The sequence below is a fragment of the Hyla sarda genome, chromosome 12, assembly GCF_029499605.1.
Source record: "Hyla sarda isolate aHylSar1 chromosome 12, aHylSar1.hap1, whole genome shotgun sequence".
Classification (NCBI taxonomy): Eukaryota; Metazoa; Chordata; class Amphibia; order Anura; family Hylidae; genus Hyla; species Hyla sarda.
Genome location: NC_079200.1, coordinates 2,142,666 through 2,165,936, shown reverse-complemented (window position 1 = coordinate 2,165,936; position 23,271 = coordinate 2,142,666). Strand labels below are relative to the sequence as shown.

The 23,271-nt window shown below is 41.8% G+C and overlaps 1 protein-coding gene across 10 annotated transcripts in view; it reads left to right on the top strand.

The window, feature by feature from the left end:
- LOC130297000 (glycogenin-1-like) overlaps positions 1–23,271 on the top strand; it is a 45,350-nt gene that overhangs the window by 20,278 nt on the left and 1,801 nt on the right. For 7 of the 10 annotated variants that reach the window (XM_056549125.1, XM_056549131.1, XM_056549133.1 and 4 more), the window contains exons 2-9: positions 5,215–5,267; positions 9,959–10,100; positions 10,830–11,004; positions 11,076–11,238; positions 13,199–13,325; positions 16,048–16,255; positions 17,531–17,626; positions 21,909–22,007. In XM_056549125.1, the coding sequence (XP_056405100.1) occupies positions 5,215–5,267; positions 9,959–10,100; positions 10,830–11,004; positions 11,076–11,238; positions 13,199–13,325; positions 16,048–16,255; positions 17,531–17,626; positions 21,909–22,007 (1,063 nt within the window). Of the gene's footprint in view, positions 1–2,142; positions 2,395–5,214; positions 5,268–9,958; positions 10,101–10,829; positions 11,005–11,075; positions 11,239–13,198; positions 13,326–16,047; positions 16,256–17,530; positions 17,627–21,908; positions 22,008–23,271 lie in introns of those variants that run through there. The other 3 variants (XM_056549130.1, XM_056549135.1, XM_056549126.1) reach the window with 3 other exon arrangements.

The following is a 23,271-nucleotide window of genomic DNA, read 5'->3' as shown; positions in this document are numbered from 1 at the left end:
TCTATAGTCATCACCATCCATATATAATACTATATACATCCTCTATAGTCCTCACCATCCATATATAATACTATATACATCATCTATAGTCCTCACCATTCATATATAATACTATATACAACCCTCTATAGTCCTCACCATCCATATATAATACTATATACATCCTCTATAGTCCTCACCATCCATATATAAATACTATATACATCCTCTATAGTCCTCACCATTCATATATAATAGTATATACATCTCTATAGTGTTCACCATCCATATATAATACTATATACATCCTCTATAGTCCTCACCATCCATATATAATACTATATACATCCTCTATAGTCTTCACCATCCATATTATAATACTATATACATCCTCTATAGTTCCTCACATCCATATATAATACTATATACATCCTCTATAGTCCTCACCATCCATATATAATACTATATACACCCTCTATAGTCCTCACCATCCAATATAATACTATATACATCCTCTATAGTCCTCACATCCATATATAATACTATATACATCCTCTATAGTCCTCACCATCCATATATAATACTATATACATCCTCTAATAGTCCTCACCATCCATATATAATACTATATACATCCTCTATAGTCTTCACCATCCATATATAATACTATATACATCCTCTATAGTCCTCACCATCCATATATAATACTATATACATCCTCAATACTCCTCACCATCCATATATAATACTATATACATCCTCTATAGTCCTTCACCATCCATATATAATACTATATACACCCTCTATAGTCCTCACCATCCATATATAATAGTATATACATCCTCTATAGTCCTCACCATCCATATATAATACTATATACATCCTCTATAGTCCTCACCATCCTATATAATACTATATACATCCTCTATAGTCCTCCTCATCCATATATAATACTATATACATCCTCTATAGTCCTCACATCCATATATAATACTATATACACCCTCTATAGTCCTCACCATCCATATATAATAGTATATACATCCTATATAGTCTTCACCATCCATATATAATACTATATACATCCTCTATAGTCCTCACCATCCATATATAATACTATATACATCCCTCTATAGTCCTCACATCCATATATAATAGTATATACATCCTCTATAGTCCTCACCATCCATATATAATTACTATATACATCCTCTATAGTCCTCACCATCCCATATATAATAGTATATACACCCTCTATAGTCCTCACCATCCATATATAATACTATATACATCCTCTATAGTCCTCACCATCATATATAATACTATATATACACCCTCTATAGTCCTCACCATCCATATATAATACTATATACACCCTCTATAGTTCCTCACCATCCATATATAATACTATATACACCCTCTATAGTCCTCACCATCCATATATAATACTATATACACCCTCTATAGTCCTCACCATCCATATATAATACTATATACATCCTCTATAGTCCTCACCATCCATATATAATACTATAACATCCTCTATACTCCTCACCATCCATATATAATACTATATACATCCTCTATAGTCCTCACCATCCATATATAATACTATATACACCCTCTATAGTCCTCTCCATCCATATATAAATACTATATACATCCTCTATAGTCCTCACCATCCATATATAATACTATATACATCCTCTATAGTCCTCACCATCCATATATAATACTATATACATCCTCTATACTCCTCACCATCCATATATAATACTATATACATCCTCTATAGTCCTCACCATCCATATATAATACTATATACACTCCTCTATACTCTTCACCATCCATATATAATACTATATACATCCTCTATAGTCCTCACCATCCATATATAATACTATATACATCCTCTATAGTCCTCACCATCCATATATAATAGTATATACATCCTCTATACTCTTCACCATCCATATATAATACTATATACATCCTCTATAGTCCTCACCATCCATATATAATACTTATACACCCTCTATAGTCCTCACCATCCATATATAATACTATATACATCCTCTATAGTCCTCACCATCCATATATAATACTATATACATCCTCTATAGTCCTCACATCCATATATAATACTATATACATCCTCTATAGTCCTCACTGTTATGATTTGGCGGACTGGATGTGGATCCTCTGTGTCAGAGAGGGGATTGGCGTGGACCGTGCTAGTGGACCGGTTCTAAGATGCTACTGATTTTCACCAGAGCCCGCCGCAAAGCGGGATGGTCTTGCTGCGGCGGTAGTGACCAGGTCGTATCCACCGGTAACGGCTCAACCTCTCTGGACTGCTGAAGATAGGCGCGGTACAAAAGGACAAGGCAAGAGCAGAGTCGGACGTAGCAGAAGGTCAGGGCAGGCAGCAAGGATCGTAGTCAGGGGCAACAGCAGAAGGTCTGGAACACAGGCTTGGGACATACACAAACCGCTTTCTCTGGCACAAGGCAACAAGATCCGGCAAGGAAGTGCAGGGGGAAGTGAGGTAATATAGCCAGGGAGCAGGTGGAGTAATGGGGTACATATAGTAAATGGGTATATGTAGTAATGGAGTACGTTTAGTAATGGGGTACATATAGTAATGGGGTACATATAGTAAATGGGTATATGTAGTAATGGAGTACGTTTAGTAATGGGGTACATATAGTAATGGGGTACATATAATAATGGGGTATGTATAATAATGGGGTACATATAGTAATGGTGTATGTATAGCAAATGGGGTATGTATAGTAATGGGGGTACATATAGTATTGGGGTACATATAATAATGGGGTTCATATAGTAATGGGGTACGTATAGTAATGGTGTATGTATAGCAATGGGGTATGTATAGTAATGGGGGTACATATAGTAATGGGGTACATATAATAATGGGTTCATATAGTAATGGGGTATGTATAGTAATGGGTATTTATAGTGATGGGGTACATATAGTAATGGGGTATGTATAGTAATGGGGTACATATAGTAATGGGGTACATATAGTAATGGGGTACATATAGTAATGGGGTACGTATAATAATGGGGTTACATATAAGTAATGGTGTATGTATAGCAATGGGGTATGTATAGTAATGGGGTATGTATAGTAATGGGGTACATATAGTAATTGGGGTACATATAATAATGGGGTTCATATAGTAAATGGGGTACTTATAGTAATGGGGTACTTATAGTAATGGGGTATGTATAGTAATGGGGTACATATAGTAATGGGGGTATGTATAGTAATGGGGTATTTATAGTGATGGGGTACATATAGTAATGGGGTATGTATAGTAATGGGGTATTTTATAGTGATGGGGTACATATAGTAATGGGTATGTATAGTAATGGGGTACATATAGTAATGGGGTACATATAGTAATGGGGGTACGGTATACATATTGTAATGGGGTATTTATAGTAATGGGGTACATATAGTAATGGGGTACATATGGTAATGGGGTACGGTATATATATAGTAATGGGGTACATATAGTAGTGGAGTATGTATAGTAATGGGGTACATATAGTAATGGGGGTATGTATAGTAATGGGGTACATATAGTAATGGGGTACATATAGTAGTGGAGTATGTATAGTAATGGGGTACATATAGTAATGGGGTATGTATAGTAATGGGTACGTATAGTAATGGGGTGTATATAGTAATGGGGTACATATAGTAATGGGGTACATATGGTAATGGGGTACGGTATATATATATAGTAATGGGGTACATATAGTAGTGGAGTATGTATAGTAATGGGGTACATATAGTAATGGGGTACATATAGTAATGGGGTATGTATAGTAATGGGGTACATATAGTAATGGGGTACATATAGTAGTGGAGTATGTATAGTAATGGGGTACATATAGTAATGGGGTATGTATAGTAATGGGGTACATATAGTAATGGGGTATATATAGTAATGGGGTACATATAGTAGTGGAGTATGTATAGTAATGGGGTACGTATAGTAATGGGGTACGTAAAGTAAAAGTGGGTATGTATAGTAATGGGGTACATATAGTAATGGGGTACGTAAAGTAAATGGGTATGTATAGTAATGGGGTAGGTATAGTAATGGGGTAGGTATAGTAATGGGGTACGTATAGTAATGGGGTTTGTATAGTTATGGGGTACGTATAGTAATGGGGTAGGTATAGTAATGGGGTAGGTATAGTAGTGGGGTACATATAGTAATGGGGTAGGTATAATAAATGGGTATGTATAGTAATGGGGTAGGTATAGTAATGGGGTACATTTAGTGATGGGGTACGTATAGTAATGGGGTACATATAGTAATGGGGTAGGTATAGAAATGGGGTAGGTATAGCAATGGGGTAGGTATAGTAATGGGGTACGTTTAGTGATGGGGTACATATAGTAATGGGGTAGGTATAGTAATCGGGTACATATAGTAATGGGGTACGTATAGTGATGGGGTACATATAGTGATGGGGTACATATAGTAATGGGTGCGTATAGTAATGGGGTACGTATAGTAATGGGGTACGTTTAGTGATGGGGTACATATAGTAATGGGGTAGGTATAGTAATCGGGTACATATAGTAATGGGGTACGTATAGTAATGGGGTACGTATAGTGATGGGGTACATATAGTGATGGGGTACATATAGTAATGGGTGCGTATAGTAATGGGGTATGTATAGTAATGGGGTACATATAGTAATGGGGTACATATAGTAATGGGGTACATATAGTAATGGGTGCGTATAGTAATGGGGTAGATATAGTAATGGGGTAGGTATAGTAATGGGGTACGTTTAGTGATGGGGTACGTATAGTGATGGGGTAGGTATAGTAATGGGGTACGTATAGTAATGGGGTACGTATAGTAATGGGGTAGATATAGTAATGGGGTATGTATAGTAATGGGGTACGTATAGTAATGGGGTACGTATAGTAATGGGGTACGTATAGTTATTGGGTACATATAGTCAGGATTGCATAGTGTTACAGCAGTGCCCCCTTAATAGCCAACAAGCCCCCCGGTATGGCAGGTTCAGCCGCCTCCTCGCCGTCTATTACTAATTTACAGAGTGGAATTTCCAATACACATAGAAAAGCTGAAACCTGTCATGTGACCCGGGCCATATCCTGTCAATCATTAATCCTGCTTTAACTCTTGTTTGACCATTTGTTTTTATTATTGTAGACGCTGGAGTGGACTCGCCCGGGAGATATATCTGATTCTCTGCAGCATGCCCAGTAAGTACCAAGTGTCCATGTCTGTGTGGGAGGGAGGAGGAACCTTCGGTCAGACCGGGTTCACATGCAGGTTGTGGCCCCAGTCACATGTCATCCTGATTATTCATTAGTGAGGGCCACAATCAGCAACAAAATCCACAGGTATCACATGCAGATCTGCTGCAACCACCGTCTACGAAGCCCCACGACACACACAAAACAAAATGGCGGAGCTGGGATGATGGTCACATGTCTCACATTTCATGATCCTGTGCCTGTTACTGTATCTGCAGGAAATCTGACCTGTGTGCAGTCTCGCTATGGGTCTGTCCACATGTGGCGCACATACAAATTTTGCAGATTTTACTACTGCTGTATAGAAATTTGTGGTGAAAATCTGTAGCTAAATATAAAAGCTATGGAGTCTTTTCAATTTTTTTTATTCTTACTTTCTACTTAAAATGCTGCAGAAACATTTTCTCCATTCGTCTTTATTAAAAATGTTGTTTACTTTTGTTTCTCCAACCTCTGCAGATAACTGTAAGCTCCATATTATCTTTCTACCCTTGTACACATCCTATATAATTCCCCCTGTAGACTGCCTTGTATCTGCCCTCCTCTCTATACCTGTACACATCCTATATGATTCTCCCTGTAGACTGCCTTGTATCTGCCCTCCTCTCTATTCCTGTACACATCCTATATGATTCCCCCTGTAGACTGCCGTGTATCTACTCTCCTCTCTATACCTGTACACATCCTATATAGTTCCCCCTGTAGACTGCCTTGTATCTGCTCTCCTCTATATAGTTGTACACATCCTATATGATTCCCCTGTAGACTGCCTTGTATCTGCTCTCCTCTCTATACTTGTACACATCCTATATGATTCTCCCTGTAGAGACTGCTTTGTATCTTCTCTCCTCTCTATACTTGTACACATCCTATATGATTCCCCCTGTAGAGACTGCTTTGTATCTTCTCTCCTCTCTATACCTGTTCACATCCTATATGATTTGCCCTCTAGACTGCCTTGTATCTGCTCTCCTCTATATACCTGTACACATCCTATATGATTCGCCCTGCAGACTGCCTTGTATCTGCTCTCCTCTCTATACCTGTACACATCCTATATGATTCCCCCCTGCAGACTGCCTTGTATCTGCTCTCCTATCTATACCTGTACACATCCTATATGATTCCCCCCTGCAGACTGCCTTGTATCTTCTCTCCTCTCTATACCTGTACACATACTATATGATTCTCCCTGCAGACTGCCTTGTATCTGCTGTCCTCTCTATACCTGTACGCATCCTATAGGATTTGCCCTGCAGACTGCCTTGTATCTGCTCTCCTATCTATACCTGTACACATCCTATATGATTCCCCCCTGCAGACTGCCTTGTATCTGCTCTCCTCTCTATACCTGTACACATCCTATATGATTCCCCCCTGCAGACTGCCTTGTATCTGCTCTCCTCTCTATACCTGTACACATCCTATATGATTCCCCCCTGTAGACTGCCTTGTATCTGCTCTCCTCTCTATACCTGTACACATCCTATATGATTCTATCTGCAGACTGCCTTCTATTTGCCCTCCTCTCTATACCTGTACACATGCTTTATGACACTCCCTGTAGACTGCCTTGTATCTGCCCTCCTCTCTATACCTGTACACATCCTATATGATTCTCCCTGTAGTCTTGTGTCTGCTCTCCTCTCTATACCTGTACACATCCTATATGATTCTCCCTGTACACTGCCTTGTATCTTCTCTCCTCTCTATACATGTACACATCCTATATGATTCCCCCTGTAGACTGCCTTGTATCTGCTCTCCTCTCTGTGTACCTGTACACATCCTAAATGATTGTATCTGCTCTCCTCTCTATATACCTGTACACATCCTATATGATTCCCCCTGTAGACTGCCTTGTATCCGTTCTCCTCTATATACCTGTACACATCCTATATGATCCCCCTGTAGACTGTCTTGTATCTGCTCTCCTCTCTATACCTGTACACATCCTATATGATTCTCCCTGTAGACTGCCTTGTATCTGCTCTCCTCTCTATACCTGTACACATTCTAGATGATTCTCCCTGCAGACTGCCTTATATCTGCTCTCCTCTCTATATATGTACACATCCTATATGATTTTCCCTGCAGACTGGCATGTATCCACTCTTCTCTCTATACCTGTACACATCCTATATGATTCTCCCTGTAGACTGCCTTGTATCTGCCCTCCTCTCTATACCTGTACACATCCTATATGATTCTCCCTGAAGACTGCTTTGTATCTGCCCTCCTCTTTATACCTGTACACATCCTATATGATTCGCCCTGTAGACTGCCTTGTATCTGCTCTCCTCTCTATACCTGTACACATCCTTTGATTCCCCCTGAAAACAGCCTTGTATCTGCTCTCCTCTATAGACCTGTACACATCCTATATGATTCTCCCCGTAGACTGCCTTGTATCTGCTCTCCTCTCTATACCTGTACACATCCTTTGATTCCCCCTGAAAACAGCCTTGAATCTGCTCTCCTCTATATACCTGTACACATCCTATATGATTCCCTCTGTAGACTGCCTTGTATCTGCTCTCCTCTCTATACCTGTACACATCCTATATGATTCCCTCTGTAGACTGCCTTGTATCTGCTCTCCTCTCTATACCTGTACACATCCTATATGATTCCCCCCTGCATACTGCCTTGTATCTGCTCTCCTCTCTATACCTGTACACGTGCTATATGATTCTCCCTGTAGACTGCCTTGTATCTGCTCTCCTCTCTACCTGTACACATCCTATATGATTCTCCCTGTAGACTGCCTTGTATTTGCCCACCTCTCTATACTTGTACAAATACTATATAATTCCCCCTGTAGACTGCCTTCCATTTGCCCTCCTCTCTATACCTATACACATCCTACATGATTCTCCCTGCAGAATGCCTTGTTTCTGCTCTCCTCTCTATACCTGTACTCATCGTATATGATTCTCCCTGTAGACTGCCTTGTATATGCTCTCCTCTCTATACCTGCACACATCCTATATGATTCTCCCTGCAGACTGCCTTGTATCTGCTCTACTCTCTATAGCTATACACATCCTATATGATTCTCCCTGTAGACTGCCTCGTATCTTCTCTCCTCTCTATACCTGTATACATCCTATATGATTCCCCCCTGTAGACTGCCTTGTATCTGCTCTCCTCTCTATACCTGTACACATCGTAAATTATTCTCCCTGCAGACTGCCTTGTATCTGCCCTCCTCTCTATACCTGTACACATCCTATATGATTCCGCCTGCAGACTGCCTTGTATCTGCTCTCCTCTCTATACCTCCTATATAATTTCCCCTGTAGACTGCCTTCTATTTGCCCTCCTCTCTATACCTGTACACATGCTATATGATTCTCCCTGTAGACTGCCTTCTATCTGCTCTCCTCTCTATACCTGTAAACATCCTATATGATTCTCCCTGTAGACTGCCTTGTATTTGCCCACATCTCTATACTTGTACGAATACTGTATAGTTCCCCCTGTAGACTGCCTTCCATTTGCCCTCCTCTCAATACCTGTACACATCCTATATGATTCTCCCTGTAGAATGCCTTGTATCTGCCCTCCTCTCTATACCTGTACACATCCTATATGATTCCCCCTGTAGACTGCCTTGTATCTGCCCTCCTCTCTATACCTGTACACATCCTATATGATCCCCCTGTAGACTGCCTTGTATCTGCTCTCCTCTCTATACCTTTCCACGTCCTATATGATTCTCCCTGTAGACTTCCTTGTATATGCCCTCCTCTCTATACCTGTACACATCCTATATGATTCTCCCTGTAGACTGCCTTGTATCTGCTCTCCTCTCTATACCTGTACACATCCTATATGATCCCCCTGTAGACTGCCTTGTATCTGCTCTCCTCTCTATACCTGTACACATCCTATATGATTCTCCCTGTAGACTTCCTTGTATCTGTTCTTCTCTCTATACCTGTACACATCCTATATGATTCCCTTTGCAGACTGCCTTGTATCTGCTCTCCTCTCTATACATGTACACATCCTATATGATTCCCCCTGTAGACTGCCTTGTATCTGTTCTCCTCTCTATCTCCAGCCTGTGTGGTCTGTCCTCCAGAGACTCTCTCTGCCCTGTCTTCCAGGGATTCTCTCTTCCCTGTCTACTATCTAATCTGCTGTATGGTCTCTATTTTCCCTGAATCATGGGGTACAAAACCTACTATGCAACAACTACCCTATTACTATTATTGTGCCTATATAAAAACGTTACTTTTATTATAATTTTATAAATCCATGGCTTCAGAGGTATGTGCAGTTTATAATTCCAGCTTTATGTCCACTTTTATATACATATTGCTTTATGCTTTATGTCACTTTATTTGACAATATATATATAAAAGTGGACATAAAGCTGAAGTTATAAACTGCACATACCACTGGTACCATGGATTTATAAAATTATAATAAAAGTGAAGTTTTTATATAGGCGCAATAATGGAAATAGGGGGGTTGTTGCATAAGTGGTTTTGTACCCCATGATTCGGGGGTTTATCCTCTGGACATTTGGGGTGTGGTGTTTTATAGATTGGTAATTACATGACCCAGTTACAGGAGTTTTTAGTAACATGCATCTGATCCCTTGTCCTCTTGTCTTTATTTTTTAGTCACAGACCAAGCCTACGTGACCCTCTGCACCAATGACATCTACTGTCAGGGCGCACTGGTGTTGGGGAAATCCTTAAAGAACAACGAAATATCCCGCAAGTTGGTGGTGATGATAACATCTCAAGTCTCCCCTCGTATGAGGTAAGACAGGTCACTGGCTACTTGTGTCTTCGCCCAACCGCAAGTCTAAGGCCGGGCTGCAATATGTGTGGTCCTAGCGCCACCTGCGGGATCTCAGCCGAAAATTCCATCTGGAGATTTCGCATTGTGAACCAGGTCGTACCAGAAATTTATGGTACTTCTGGCATTACGATTCCTGATCGCAGTAGTTTTGGAGGAAGTCTCAGGGGGTGTATAGTTAGCATACAAAATGAGTGTTGTCCTGGGCCTTTCATAGGTTGCAGTGCGGTCCGAGACATTACATCACTAGTCCAGTGTTGAAAGGGAGCATATCTGTGCTCCAATGGGTGGAGCAACCGCTGAGTGGGAGGGAGATCATTCTCCACAGGGCTGCAGGGAATTTAAGTTTTAAGCAGAGAACAGCATGGAAGGGAGCTCAGCTGTACTGCAATGGGTGGGGTGGCTGATGTGTGGGAGGGAGATAAGACACCAAGAGATCCTGGGGATTGTAGTTGGAGGGAGGACCCAGAACCAGGAAATAGCCAGTACACACAAACAAAGCAGCAGCGTGATAGGGGACACAGGACTCGGCCATTTACCACCAACACAAGCACAGATCCACCTAAGCATGTGTCCATTACTCTATGACTGGTAATTACTAAAGCCTTAGGTTGGAGAACTCCTTTAATATACGTGAAGAATACCGAACAGTGATCAGTGCTCAGTTTCCCTACATTTTTCTAATTTTAGGACGATTCTTGGTAAAGTATTTGATGAGGTTTTGGAGGTGGACCTTCTAGACAGCGCCGATCTGGTGCGGTTGTCTTTACTGAGACGTCCAGAGCTCGGAGTGACCTTCACCAAAATCCAGTGCTGGACTCTGACCCAGTATACGAAGTGCGTGTACATGGATGCGGACACCATTGTAAGTGCACGTTCACATGGGACATCCAGGTTATATCAGAAGACCTTACCGTGTATGTCTTTGTGTATCAGGCTTTATGTAACATTGATGAACTGTTCGACCGGGAAGAATTCTCCGCCGCTCCCGATTCCGGTTGGCCCGACTGTTTTAACAGCGGAGTGTTTGTCTTCAGACCTTCACTGGACACTTTCGGCCGCCTTCTACAGTATGCAGAAGACCACGGCAGCTTTGACGGTAAGGTCGTATTCAGTGCCGTACCGTCTCACATAATACTGAACATTTCCATCTACGGTCAACAAAAACATTTATGGTATTGAAACATAAACTTTAAAGGGGTACTCCACTGGCCAGCGTTCGGAACATTTAGTGCAGGGTTGCGCTGCAGGGTTCAGCCACGCCCTCTCATGACGTCAGGCCACACCCCCTCAATGTAAGTCTAAGACTTGCATTGAAGGGGCTTGGCCTGACGTCACGGAGGGGTGTCGCCGACCCCCGCAGCGCGCACATAGCGTTTGGAACTACATGTTCCGAACCCTGGCCAGTGGAGTACCCCTTTAATAGATAAGCCAAGAAAGTCCTCTAAAATAGGTTAAAATTCTGCCAAAAAAGTGAAGTCAAAGTATAATATCTGATACACACTGGTATCTCCGGGATCTCTCCATCATTGTAGTGTGATGGCCGTACGCACACTGATCACCTGACATGCGGACGTGCACATTGTTCAACCCGTCCCTCCTACCATTTCATCTGAGGGGCACCTGGGTGAGAGGCCCAACCTTGGTATTAGCCTTTTTTTTTTTTTTTAATACCATGGTTGTCTTATGCATCCTTTTTGCCATGTCATCTACTTTGTTTCATCTGTCTTGTAGGATCCTGTCTTATGTCCCCTGATGAAGCCCACAATTTTTTGGGGGGAGGAAACATGTTGGGTTAGGGATATTATTAGTATCAGTAATAATTTATAGAGACTTATGTCCAATGATGAAGCCCACCATCTTTTGGCGAGGGAAAACACGTTTGGATAGAAATATCACTTTTAGGTACCAGGAATATTTTCTAGAGTGAAAATTGTCCACTTGGTGTCAGTATCTGACTTATTGTTGCATTGACAACCCCAGTGTGTATCGGATCATATTTGTTGCAGATAATTATGGCATCATTGGCTTAACTTTTCTGGCAGTATTTTGCCTACTTTGAAGGATTTATTTGGTTTATCTATCTTATGGCCATGTTTTTCAGACATTCCGCACATTTGAATAATCCAGCAGGCACTAGGACCGATCGGAAATGCGCCGTCTCATAGACATGTCTATTCATTCTGTGGGCGCCGGATGTTTCTGCTGCGGAAATTCCGTCTTGCAGAGTGCCTCAGACTCCCGTTGAAATCAATGGGACTCTGCTGCAGCGGAGTGTCCGTGCGGAATATTCCGGCAGAATTCCGCATGGACATTCCGCCGCGTGAGCATAGCCTTAGATGTGCTAATTAAAGGGGTATACCGGCTTTATACATCTTATCCCCTATCCAAAGGATAAGATGTATGATCGCAGGGGTCCCGCCGCTGGTGTAGACCCGCCGATCTCGCTGTAGCCCCCAGTATTCTGCTCCGGGCCCTGCCTCCGAGACGGTGACGTGATGTCATAGTCACGCCCCCCTAGTGATGTCACGGCCCTGCCCCCTCCATTGATGTCTATGGGAGAGGCGTGACAGCCGTCACGCCCCCTCCCATAGACATAAATTGAGGGTGTGTGGCCATGACATCGCGTCCCTATCACGGAGTCAGGGCCTGCACAGAATGCTGGGGGCTGCACCTAGACCGTGGAGGTCTCCAGCAGCAGGACCCCTGCGATTATACATCTTATCCCCTATCCTTTTGGTATAAAGCCGGAATACCCCTTTAAAGGTTATGTTTTAATACAGAGTTTTTCAGTCCTGTGGTGAAGCAGGGTGATAACCAATATGTCCGCCGTATCTGAGTCTTATTAGATTTTTTTATTATCAAGCTGCAGTTCATAGGAATACTATAAAAAATCATTCAGTAATGGTACAAAAAGTCTCGGTATAGACTCCGGGCGCACTCACACAGTGCCATCAAAGGCCACTTTATTCTGTTTTTAAGTCAATGCACAGCCATATACAATAGCGCAGACACACGTACTGTCCGGGGTAGTTATGTTTTTCCCTGAATCTCTGCAGGTGGTGACCAGGGGCTCTTGAACAGCTTCTTCAGTAACTGGGCGACATCAGACATCAGCAAACATTTACCGTTCATCTATAACCTGAGCATTTGTTCCGTTTACACTTATATTCCTGCATTTAAACAGTAAGTACAGAGATCAAACTGCATGTAACTGAGTTATTCAGGGGGAGCCGGAGCTTCAGGTAAAGGCTCGTTCACACTGCCGCTGGGCTCCATCCTGTTTAGGACCCTCTGCACAACTGTCAGCGGGGGGATCCAGGTTCATTCGTTCAATTGCTTTCATTTTTAAATCTACAGGTTTAAAGGGTTGTCCAGAGAATGGAACAACCTGTGTAAGGTGTCAAAAAGTATAAAGAAGCAACATATAATGTTGTTATCCATATTGCACAGATCTCTCCAAATCAGCTTTGCTCTTGCCCTTGTAGCTGTGATGTCACATACACATACAGGTCTGTCAAAGCAGTCTATTGCTTCCCTCCTGTCTGTTCAGGATGAGACCAGTGATGTGAAGGGTTATTACTGAGCATTAGATTTATGACCCATTAGATAAGGCAGCAGGAAGTCTTTCTCAGTTACAGTAGTTTCAGGCTCATTGCTGCCTTATCTAAATTCAATATAAATCTAATGAGCAGTAATACAAGCTCCCCTGTTCACATTACTGGAGACCAGTGAGCAGTCAGGAGGGGAGAGGAGAACAGGGAGGGAGATGTGATGTCACAGCTACAAGCCAGGCAGTACAGCTGATACAGAAGATTTATGCATTATGGCTAATAACATTATATTAGTAAGTTGCTTTATTATACTATTTGACGCTGTACACAGGTTGTATTTTTACCCTGGATAATTCCTTTAATCCTTTATGCTCTTAAAATTTCCCTACAGAATCTTACTGGGACATTAAAGGGGTATTCCAGGCAAAAACTTTTTTTTATATATCAACTGGCTCCGGAAAGTTAAACAGATTTGTAAATTAATAAAAACCTATAGCTTATGCCTCTAGGACCTCACCAATGGTGCATAATGGTGTGGACAAAGAAAGATGTAACAGCGTTTATTCAAAAATTGCTTTTAATTCAGATATAAAATGTAATATATATATAAATAAAATAGTAGCAAAATATCACATTACACTGGCATTAATCTAATGAAAATCTTACTGGGCCCTAGTGAGGTATCAAAGAATGTGTGAATTAATATTTAAATAAGTCCATGAATCTGCAGCTAAAAAAATATAAAAATAAAAATACCAATAAAAAAAATAATTCCGTAAAAAATGTATGGATTTGTGACAAAATGATTGTAACATAAAGTCAATGAAAAAATTAATAAAAAAGTTGATGAATGAATGATACGGAGTATCTCTCACCACTGCTTCTGGTTTGATCTGTTGTAGTAGATGGGTCGCAGCCTTATATTCCTCATGTGCCCCAATGAGTGGAAGGGGGGCACAGATGTGTATAGGTATACACATTTCTACTGAGGAAGGGGTCGGAGGTCTTTGTTTCCCAGTACCCCGAAACGCGTTTAGAAATCTGGCACTATTCACAAAGTCATCATCAGCGTCCATCTGCAAATACCTCGGCAACAGAGGAGTTAAACCTGTTCTACTCCGCCCTGCCTGGCTGTAACCTTACCATCCATTGCATCTCATAGCCTTATCTTCTGCCTCCACGTGGGACGCCAATCCCAGACCTTCCATTGCTCCCGGAATACCATCACCAGCAGACCCGTTGTCGCACCCGAGCCGACTGACACTCCTGCTGGAGTGCCAGACTAGTGCCATCTGTGCTAAGCCGGTCCTGAGCGCTGCAACTGCCGCTTGCTCCCCTGCCATCGGAGCTCACGATACGCAACATCTATTTGCGCCCCCTTGCCAACGGGGCTGCTAAGGGAGATCTATCAATCTGTGCCCCCCTTCCACTCATTGGGGCACATGAGGAATATAAGGCTGCGACCCATCTACTACAACAGATCAAGCCAGAAGCAGTGGTGAGAGATACTCCGTATCATTCATTCATCAACTTTTTTATTAATTTTTTCATTGACTTTATGTTACAATCATTTTGTCACAAATCCATACATTTTTTACGGAATTATTTTTTTTATTGGTATTTTTATTTTTATATTTTTTTAGCTGCAGATTCATGGACTTATTTAAATATTAATTCACACATTCTTTGATACCTCACTAGGGCCCAGTAAGATTTTCATTAGATTAATGCCAGTGTAATGTGATATTTTGCTACTATTTTATTTATATATATATTACATTTTATATCTGAATTAAAAGCAATTTTTGAATAAACGCTGTTACATCTATCTTTGTCCACACCATTATGCACCATTGGTGAGGTCCTAGAGGCATAAGCTATAGGTTTTTATTAATTTACATTATTGTTGCCGGTGGGGTCCGGCCTTAGCTTCAACTGCCTCGGTCCTTCTGTTGTGAGCTGCACCTTATTTTTTAGATTTGTAAATTACTTCTATTAAAAAATCTTAATCCTTCCAATAGTTATTAGCTTCTGAAGTTTTCTGTCTAACTGCTCAATGATGATGTCACATCCCGGGAGCTGCGCATGATGGGAGAATATCCCCATAGGAGCTGCACAGCTCCCGGGACGTGAGTCATCAGAGAGCAGTTAGACAGAAAACAGCAACTCAACTTCAGAAGCCAATAACTATTGGAAGGATTAAGATTTTTTAATAGAAGTAATTTACAAATCTGTTTAACTTTCCGGAGCCAGTTGATATATAAAAAAAAAGTTTGGGCCTGGAATACCCCTTTAACTGACTGTAATAATGGAAAAAAAAAGTATATCTCTTGCTGCATATGTCTTTATTACAGGTTTGGGTCAGATGCAAAGGTTGTTCACTTTATAGGGACCCCGAAGCCTTGGAACTGTAAATATAACCCCCAAACCAAATGGATCGTAGAGGAGGAATCACTAAATGGACACCAGCACCTCTTATTCCTTGTCCATTGGTGGGAGGTTTACATTTCTGATATTTTACCTTTATTGACGGAACAAGAGGAGCTTGACAGCGCAGATAAGGTAAATCCATATAATGTTCGGCAAGATTAAACCCTAGAGGACACGGCATGTACATACCCTGGTACTAAGCACACAGCCACCGGGCCAAGATGGCCGCTGATAAGAGAAGCTGGGGCCCCGCCGCTAATGGCGGACATCAGTGATTATTCTGATTTCCGCCATTAACCCTTCAGATGCCGTGATCAATACTGATCACAGCATCTAATGCATTAGGGGGGTTTTGTGAGACTCATCAGACCACCCGGATCAGCAGAGTGAGCTGGGAGAAGCCCATGCTTTAGTGCTTCACTCTCCAGCTTGCATCGATCTTCATCCTGCTTCTCTAGGCGGCTCCATAGACTTATAATAGGTCGCAGGACGGAGATGACGCGAGCAGCAGAGTGAGTTGCTTCTGATCGGTGGGGGTGTCAGCACTGAGAACCCGATCGATCAGAATTTTTGACTTGTCAAACGTTTTTTCATTTATGACAGGTTTACTTTAACCCTTTGAAGAACAGGACATTTTTGGCCTTTAGTTGCAGTAGCAGTCGGCAGACGGGGTTGTGGTAGTGATAGAGAACTTATGTATTGTAAGGTTGATATATTTTTTGTTGGAAATGCTTTTAGTAGAGAATAAAAAACAGACTGCACTCACCATCCATCACAAAGCTTTATTGGGGAAGATAAAGCATTACGACTTCAGCAGGGAGAGCATTCAGGGCAGGGGTGTACAGGACAGAACTGTTTTGCGCAAGTCGCGCGCTTCCACAAGCTGACACTCACACTTGTGTAAGAGCGCGAGTCACGCAAAACAGTTCTGTGCTGTACACCCCTGCCCTGAATGCTCCTCCCTGCTGAAGTCGTAATGCTTTATCTTCCCCAATAAAGATGGATGGTGAGTGCAGTCTGCTTTTTATTCTCTACTAAAAGCATTTTACACGTCTACCCGCGACTTTCCACCACCGGTGTCCTGACTCTAAATGGTCCTTTGTTGGATCCTGGTCCGTGATTACCCTCTACTCCAAGTTTTGTATGTGCCGGTCTTTACTCTCTTTTCCGGATATTTTTTGTGGAACTAGCACAAACAGACTCACTGACGACTCTTGCCATTGTTTCATTCTTATGGTAGGCAGGTGCAGCAGTATGGAGGGCATTATAGAGCAGTAGTGAATGTCTAAGCTGTAAATAAAGCTCTTATTATATATATATATATATATATATATATATATATATATTACAGAGTTTCCTGAAACTACAGGGACCATTTACCAAGGTGCACCATTTTTTCCCCTACAGCATCAGTTTGGAAGAATTGAACTTCAGATGAAAAATGAGAACGTGTCCGTGGACGGCTCCGAGGAGGCTCATTCAGACAATCCCGGGAACTCATGTGTAAGTTATGGTATTTTTTGTATTACATTAAGTTTTTTGCACTCACTTATATTGTTTGTAATCATCGCAACAATTATGTACAGTATTATATTGATTGGCAACAGTTTTGTTACATGTATTGTCAGTCACCCATAGACTTGTATTGTAAGTCACCCATAGACTTGTATTGTAAGTCACCCATAGACTTGTATTGTCAGTCACCCTTAGACTTGTATTGTCAGTCACCCATAGACTTGTATTGTCAGTCACCCATAGACTTGTATTGTCAGTCACCCATAGACTTGTATTGTCAGTCACCCATAGACTTGTATTGTCAGTCACCCATAGACTTGTATTGTAAGTCACCCATAGACTTGAATTTTAAGTCACCCATAGACTTGTATTGTGAGTCACCCATAGACTTGAATTTTAAGTCACCCATAGACTTGTATTGTAAGTCACCCATAGACTTGTATTGTCAGTCACCCATAGACTTGTATTGTCAGTCACCCATAGACTTGTATTGTCAGTCACCCATAGACTTGTATTGTCAGTCACCCATAGACTTGTATTGTCAGTCACCCATAGACTTGTATTGTCAGTCACCCATAGACTTGTATTGTCAGTCACCTATAGACTTGTATTGTCAGTCACCCATAGACTTGTATTGTCAGTCACCCATAGACTTGTATTGTAAGTCACCCATAGACTTGTATTGTCAGTCACCCATAGACTTGTATTGTAAGTCACCCATAGACTTGTATTGTCAGTCACCCATAGACTTGTATTGTCAGTCACCCATAGACTTGTATTGTTAGTCACCCATAGACTTGTATTGTCAGTCACCCATAGACTTGTATTGTCAGTCACCCATAGACTTGTATTGTCAGTCACCCATAGACTTGTATTGTCAGTCACCCATAGACTTGTATTGTCAGTCACCCATAGACTTGTATTGTCAGTCACCCATAGACTTGTATTGTAAGTCACCCATAGACTTGTATTGTCAGTCACCCATAGACTTGTATTGTCAGTCACCCATAGACTTGTATTGTAAGTCACCCATAGACTTGTATTGTTAGTCACCCATAGACTTGTATTGTAAGTCACCCATAGACTTGTATTGTCAGTCACCCATAGACTTGTATTGTCAGTCACCCATAGACTTGTATTGTCAGTCACCCATAGACTTGTATTGTAAGTCACCCATAGACTTGTATTGTAAGTCACCCATAGACTTGTATTGTCAGTCACCCATAGACTTTTGTATTGTCAGTTACCCACAGACTTGTATAGTAAGTCACCCATAGACTTGTATTGTAAGTCACCCATAGACTTGTATTGTAAGTCACCCATAGACTTGTATTGTAAGTCACCCATAGACTTGTATTGTAAGTCACCCATAGACTTGTATTGTCAGTCACCCATAGACTTGTATTGTAAGTCACCCATAGACTTGTATTGTCAGTCACCCATAGACTTGTATTGTAAGTCACCCATAGACTTGTATTGTCAGTCACCCATAGACTTGTATTGTAAGTCACCCATAGACTTGTATTGTCAGTCACCCATAGACTTGTATTGTAAGTCACCCATAGACTTGTATTGTCAGTCACCCATAGACTTGTATTGTAAGTCACCCATAGACTTGTATTGTCAGTCACCCATAGACTTGTATTGTAAGTCACCCATAGACTTGTATTGTCAGTCACCCATAGACTTGTATTGTAAGTCACCCATAGACTTGTATTGTCAGTCACCCATAGACTTGTATTGTCAGTCACCCATAGACTTGTATTGTCAGTCACCCATAGACTTGTATTGTCAGTCACCCATAGACTTGTATTGTCAGTCACCCATAGACTTGTATTGTCAGTCACCGATAGACTTGTATTGTCAGTCACCCATAGACTTGTATTGTCAGTCACCCATAGACTTGTATTGTCAGTCACCCATAGACTTGTATTGTCAGTCACCCATAGACTTGTATTGTAAGTCACCCATAGACTTGTATTGTCAGTCACCCATAGACTTGTATTGTAAGTCACCCATAGACTTGTATTGTCAGTCACCCATAGACTTGTATTGTCAGTCACCCATAGACTTGTATTGTCAGTCACCCATAGACTTGTATTGTCAGTCACCCATAGACTTGTATTGTCAGTCACCCATAGACTTGTATTGTCAGTCACCCATAGACTTGTATTGTAAGTCACCCATAGACTTGTATTGTCAGTCACCCATAGACTTGTATTGTCAGTCACCCATAGACTTGTATTGTCAGTCACCCATAGACTTGTATTGTCAGTCACCCATAGACTTGAATTTTAAGTCACCCATAGACTTGTATTGTAAGTCACCCATAGACTTGAATTTTAAGTCACCCATAGACTTGTATTGTCAGTCACCCATAGACTTGTATTGTCAGTCACCCATAGACTTGTATTGTCAGTCACCCATAGACTTGTATTGTCAGTCACCCATAGACTTGTATTGTCAGTCACCCATAGACTTGTATTGTCAGTCACCCATAGACTTGTATTGTCAGTCACCCATAGACTTGTATTGTCAGTCACCCATAGACTTGTATTGTAAGTCACCCATAGACTTGTATTGTCAGTCACCCATAGACTTGTATTGTAAGTCACCCATAGACTTGTATTGTCAGTCACCCATAGACTTGTATTGTAAGTCACCCATAGACTTGTATTGTCAGTCACCCATAGACTTGTATTGTAAGTCACCCATAGACTTGTATTGTCAGTCACCCATAGACTTGTATTGTAAGTCACCCATAGACTTGTATTGTCAGTCACCCATAGACTTGTATTGTAAGTCACCCATAGACTTGTATTGTCAGTCACCCATAGACTTGTATTGTAAGTCACCCATAGACTTGTATTGTCAGTCACCCATAGACTTGTATTGTCAGTCACCCATAGACTTGTATTGTCAGTCACCCATAGACTTGTATTGTCAGTCACCCATAGACTTGTATTGTCAGTCACCCATAGACTTGTATTGTCAGTCACCGATAGACTTGTATTGTCAGTCACCCATAGACTTGTATTGTCAGTCACCCATAGACTTGTATTGTCAGTCACCCATAGACTTGTATTGTCAGTCACCCATAGACTTGTATTGTAAGTCACCCATAGACTTGTATTGTCAGTCACCCATAGACTTGTATTGTAAGTCACCCATAGACTTGTATTGTCAGTCACCCATAGACTTGTATTGTCAGTCACCCATAGACTTGTATTGTCAGTCACCCATAGACTTGTATTGTCAGTCACCCATAGACTTGTATTGTCAGTCACCCATAGACTTGTATTGTCAGTCACCCATAGACTTGTATTGTAAGTCACCCATAGACTTGTATTGTCAGTCACCCATAGACTTGTATTGTCAGTCACCCATAGACTTGTATTGTCAGTCACCCATAGACTTGTATTGTCAGTCACCCATAGACTTGAATTTTAAGTCACCCATAGACTTGTATTGTAAGTCACCCATAGACTTGAATTTTAAGTCACCCATAGACTTGTATTGTCAGTCACCCATAGACTTGTATTGTCAGTCACCCATAGACTTGTATTGTCAGTCACCCATAGACTTGTATTGTCAGTCACCCATAGACTTGTATTGTCAGTCACCCATAGACTTGTATTGTCAGTCACCCATAGACTTGTATTGTCAGTCACCCATAGACTTGTATTGTCAGTCACCCATAGACTTGTATTGTAAGTCACCCATAGACTTGTATTGTAAGTCACCCATAGACTTGTATTGTCAGTCACCCATAGACTTGTATTGTAAGTCACCCATAGACTTGTATTGTAAGTCACCCATAGACTTGTATTGTCAGTCACCCATAGACTTGTATTGTAAGTCACCCATAGACTTGTATTGTCAGTCACCCATAGACTTGTATTGTCAGTCACCCATAGACTTGTATTGTCAGTCACCCATAGACTTGTATTGTCAGTCACCCATAGACTTGTATTGTAAGTCACCCATAGACTTGTATTGTCAGTCACCCATAGACTTGTATTGTAAGTCACCCATAGACTTGTATTGGTCTCGGTCACCCATAGACTTGTATTGTCAGTCACCCATAGACTTGTATTGGTCTCGGTCACATTGCACAGAGCAGGAAGAGAATGCGCATAGCTGAAGAACTGCAATCCTCGATACGGACAAGATGGCGGGTGTATGGACCATGCAGAGGTCATACCAGATGGTGTCTCCGCCCCCTGATGTATGTTATATAGGTCATTACATGTAGGTTGTGTCTTTCCAGCCGCCCGGTTGTAGCTCTGAGCCGCCTGCTGACCCCCGCCATGATGAAGACCGTCTCCCCTCCGGCCCTGAGCCTGTAACCCAAGACTCCGTCCATATGGTATTTCCATCTCCGCCCTCACCCCCTTCTTCTGCGCCCCCTCTATCTATTTAGATCATTTTAATTTGTCTTCACCTTCAGAATCACAAAGAAATTCCGTATTTAACCCCTTCATTGTAATTATCCTTTGCTTTATCCATTGTAATCTCTTTTTTTCTTTTTTATACCGTAACACCATGAGATAAAATATGTTTATGTTACGCAGCATTAATACTCCTATACATGTCATGACATATTATGGGGGTACACCGCACCATTCATTGAAGCCATAATCTATAGGTTCACACTACGTTCCGTATCCTGTTAACCGGAGCAGCGGACCCTATTGCTTTCTCCTGCACTGTTAAAGGGGTATTCCGGCCAAATATATCTTATCACCTATACTCCCAGCATGTCCAGAATGCCAAAGGCTGCTGAGATGAGAGGGAAGCATTGATTTACCTTTCAGGGACAGTGTGGATCCTCTGGGGGAGGCAGACAGGGCTTTCGCTGTCCTGGAAACTTCTCTGTTTCCGGGACTGGAGACGTGACGTCACGCCACGCCCCCTTGTGACTTAACGCCACATCCCCTCCATTCGTGTCTATGGGAAGGGGGCGTGGCGGCTACTACGTAGCCGCCACGCCCCCTCCCATAGACATGAATGGAGGGGGCGTGGCGGCTGTAGTTACCAGTCATCCAGCACGGAGTGGCACCCGCGCAGTCAGACATCTTATCCCCTATCCTTTATATAGGGGATAAGATGTATTTGGCCGGAATACTCCTTTAAAATAGCGCAGAGGTCTCTGGGTGACTCAATGGGTCCGCCGCTCCCATTATATGTCAGTATCCGATCTTCGGCACAATCTTAGGATGAACCTACCCTAAAAATGATTTTTAGTGTCCTACATATTAAGGAGCGGAATTCTGCTGGGAAAAATCCGGTGCAGCAGCTTCCTATTGTACCCAATGGGATTCTGCTTCGCCATTCACACACTAGAATTTCTGTGGCGAATGTTCTGTCGTGGTTATTCCGGATCCCAGACGTTGCCGAAAGAAAGAAAGAACATCCGCATGGAAATGCGTTGCCGTCAGTGGAGAGCCGGCTTGTCCCACTGGTGCCTGTCACTTACCCCCCCCCCCCCCCCAAAAAAAAAAAAAAACTTTTGACTAGGACAGTGTTTCACAACTATAGTGCCTCCAGCTGTTGCAAAAATACAACTCCCAGCATGTCCAGACAGCCAAAGGCTGCTGAGGTGAGAGTGAAGCATTGATTTACCTTTCAGG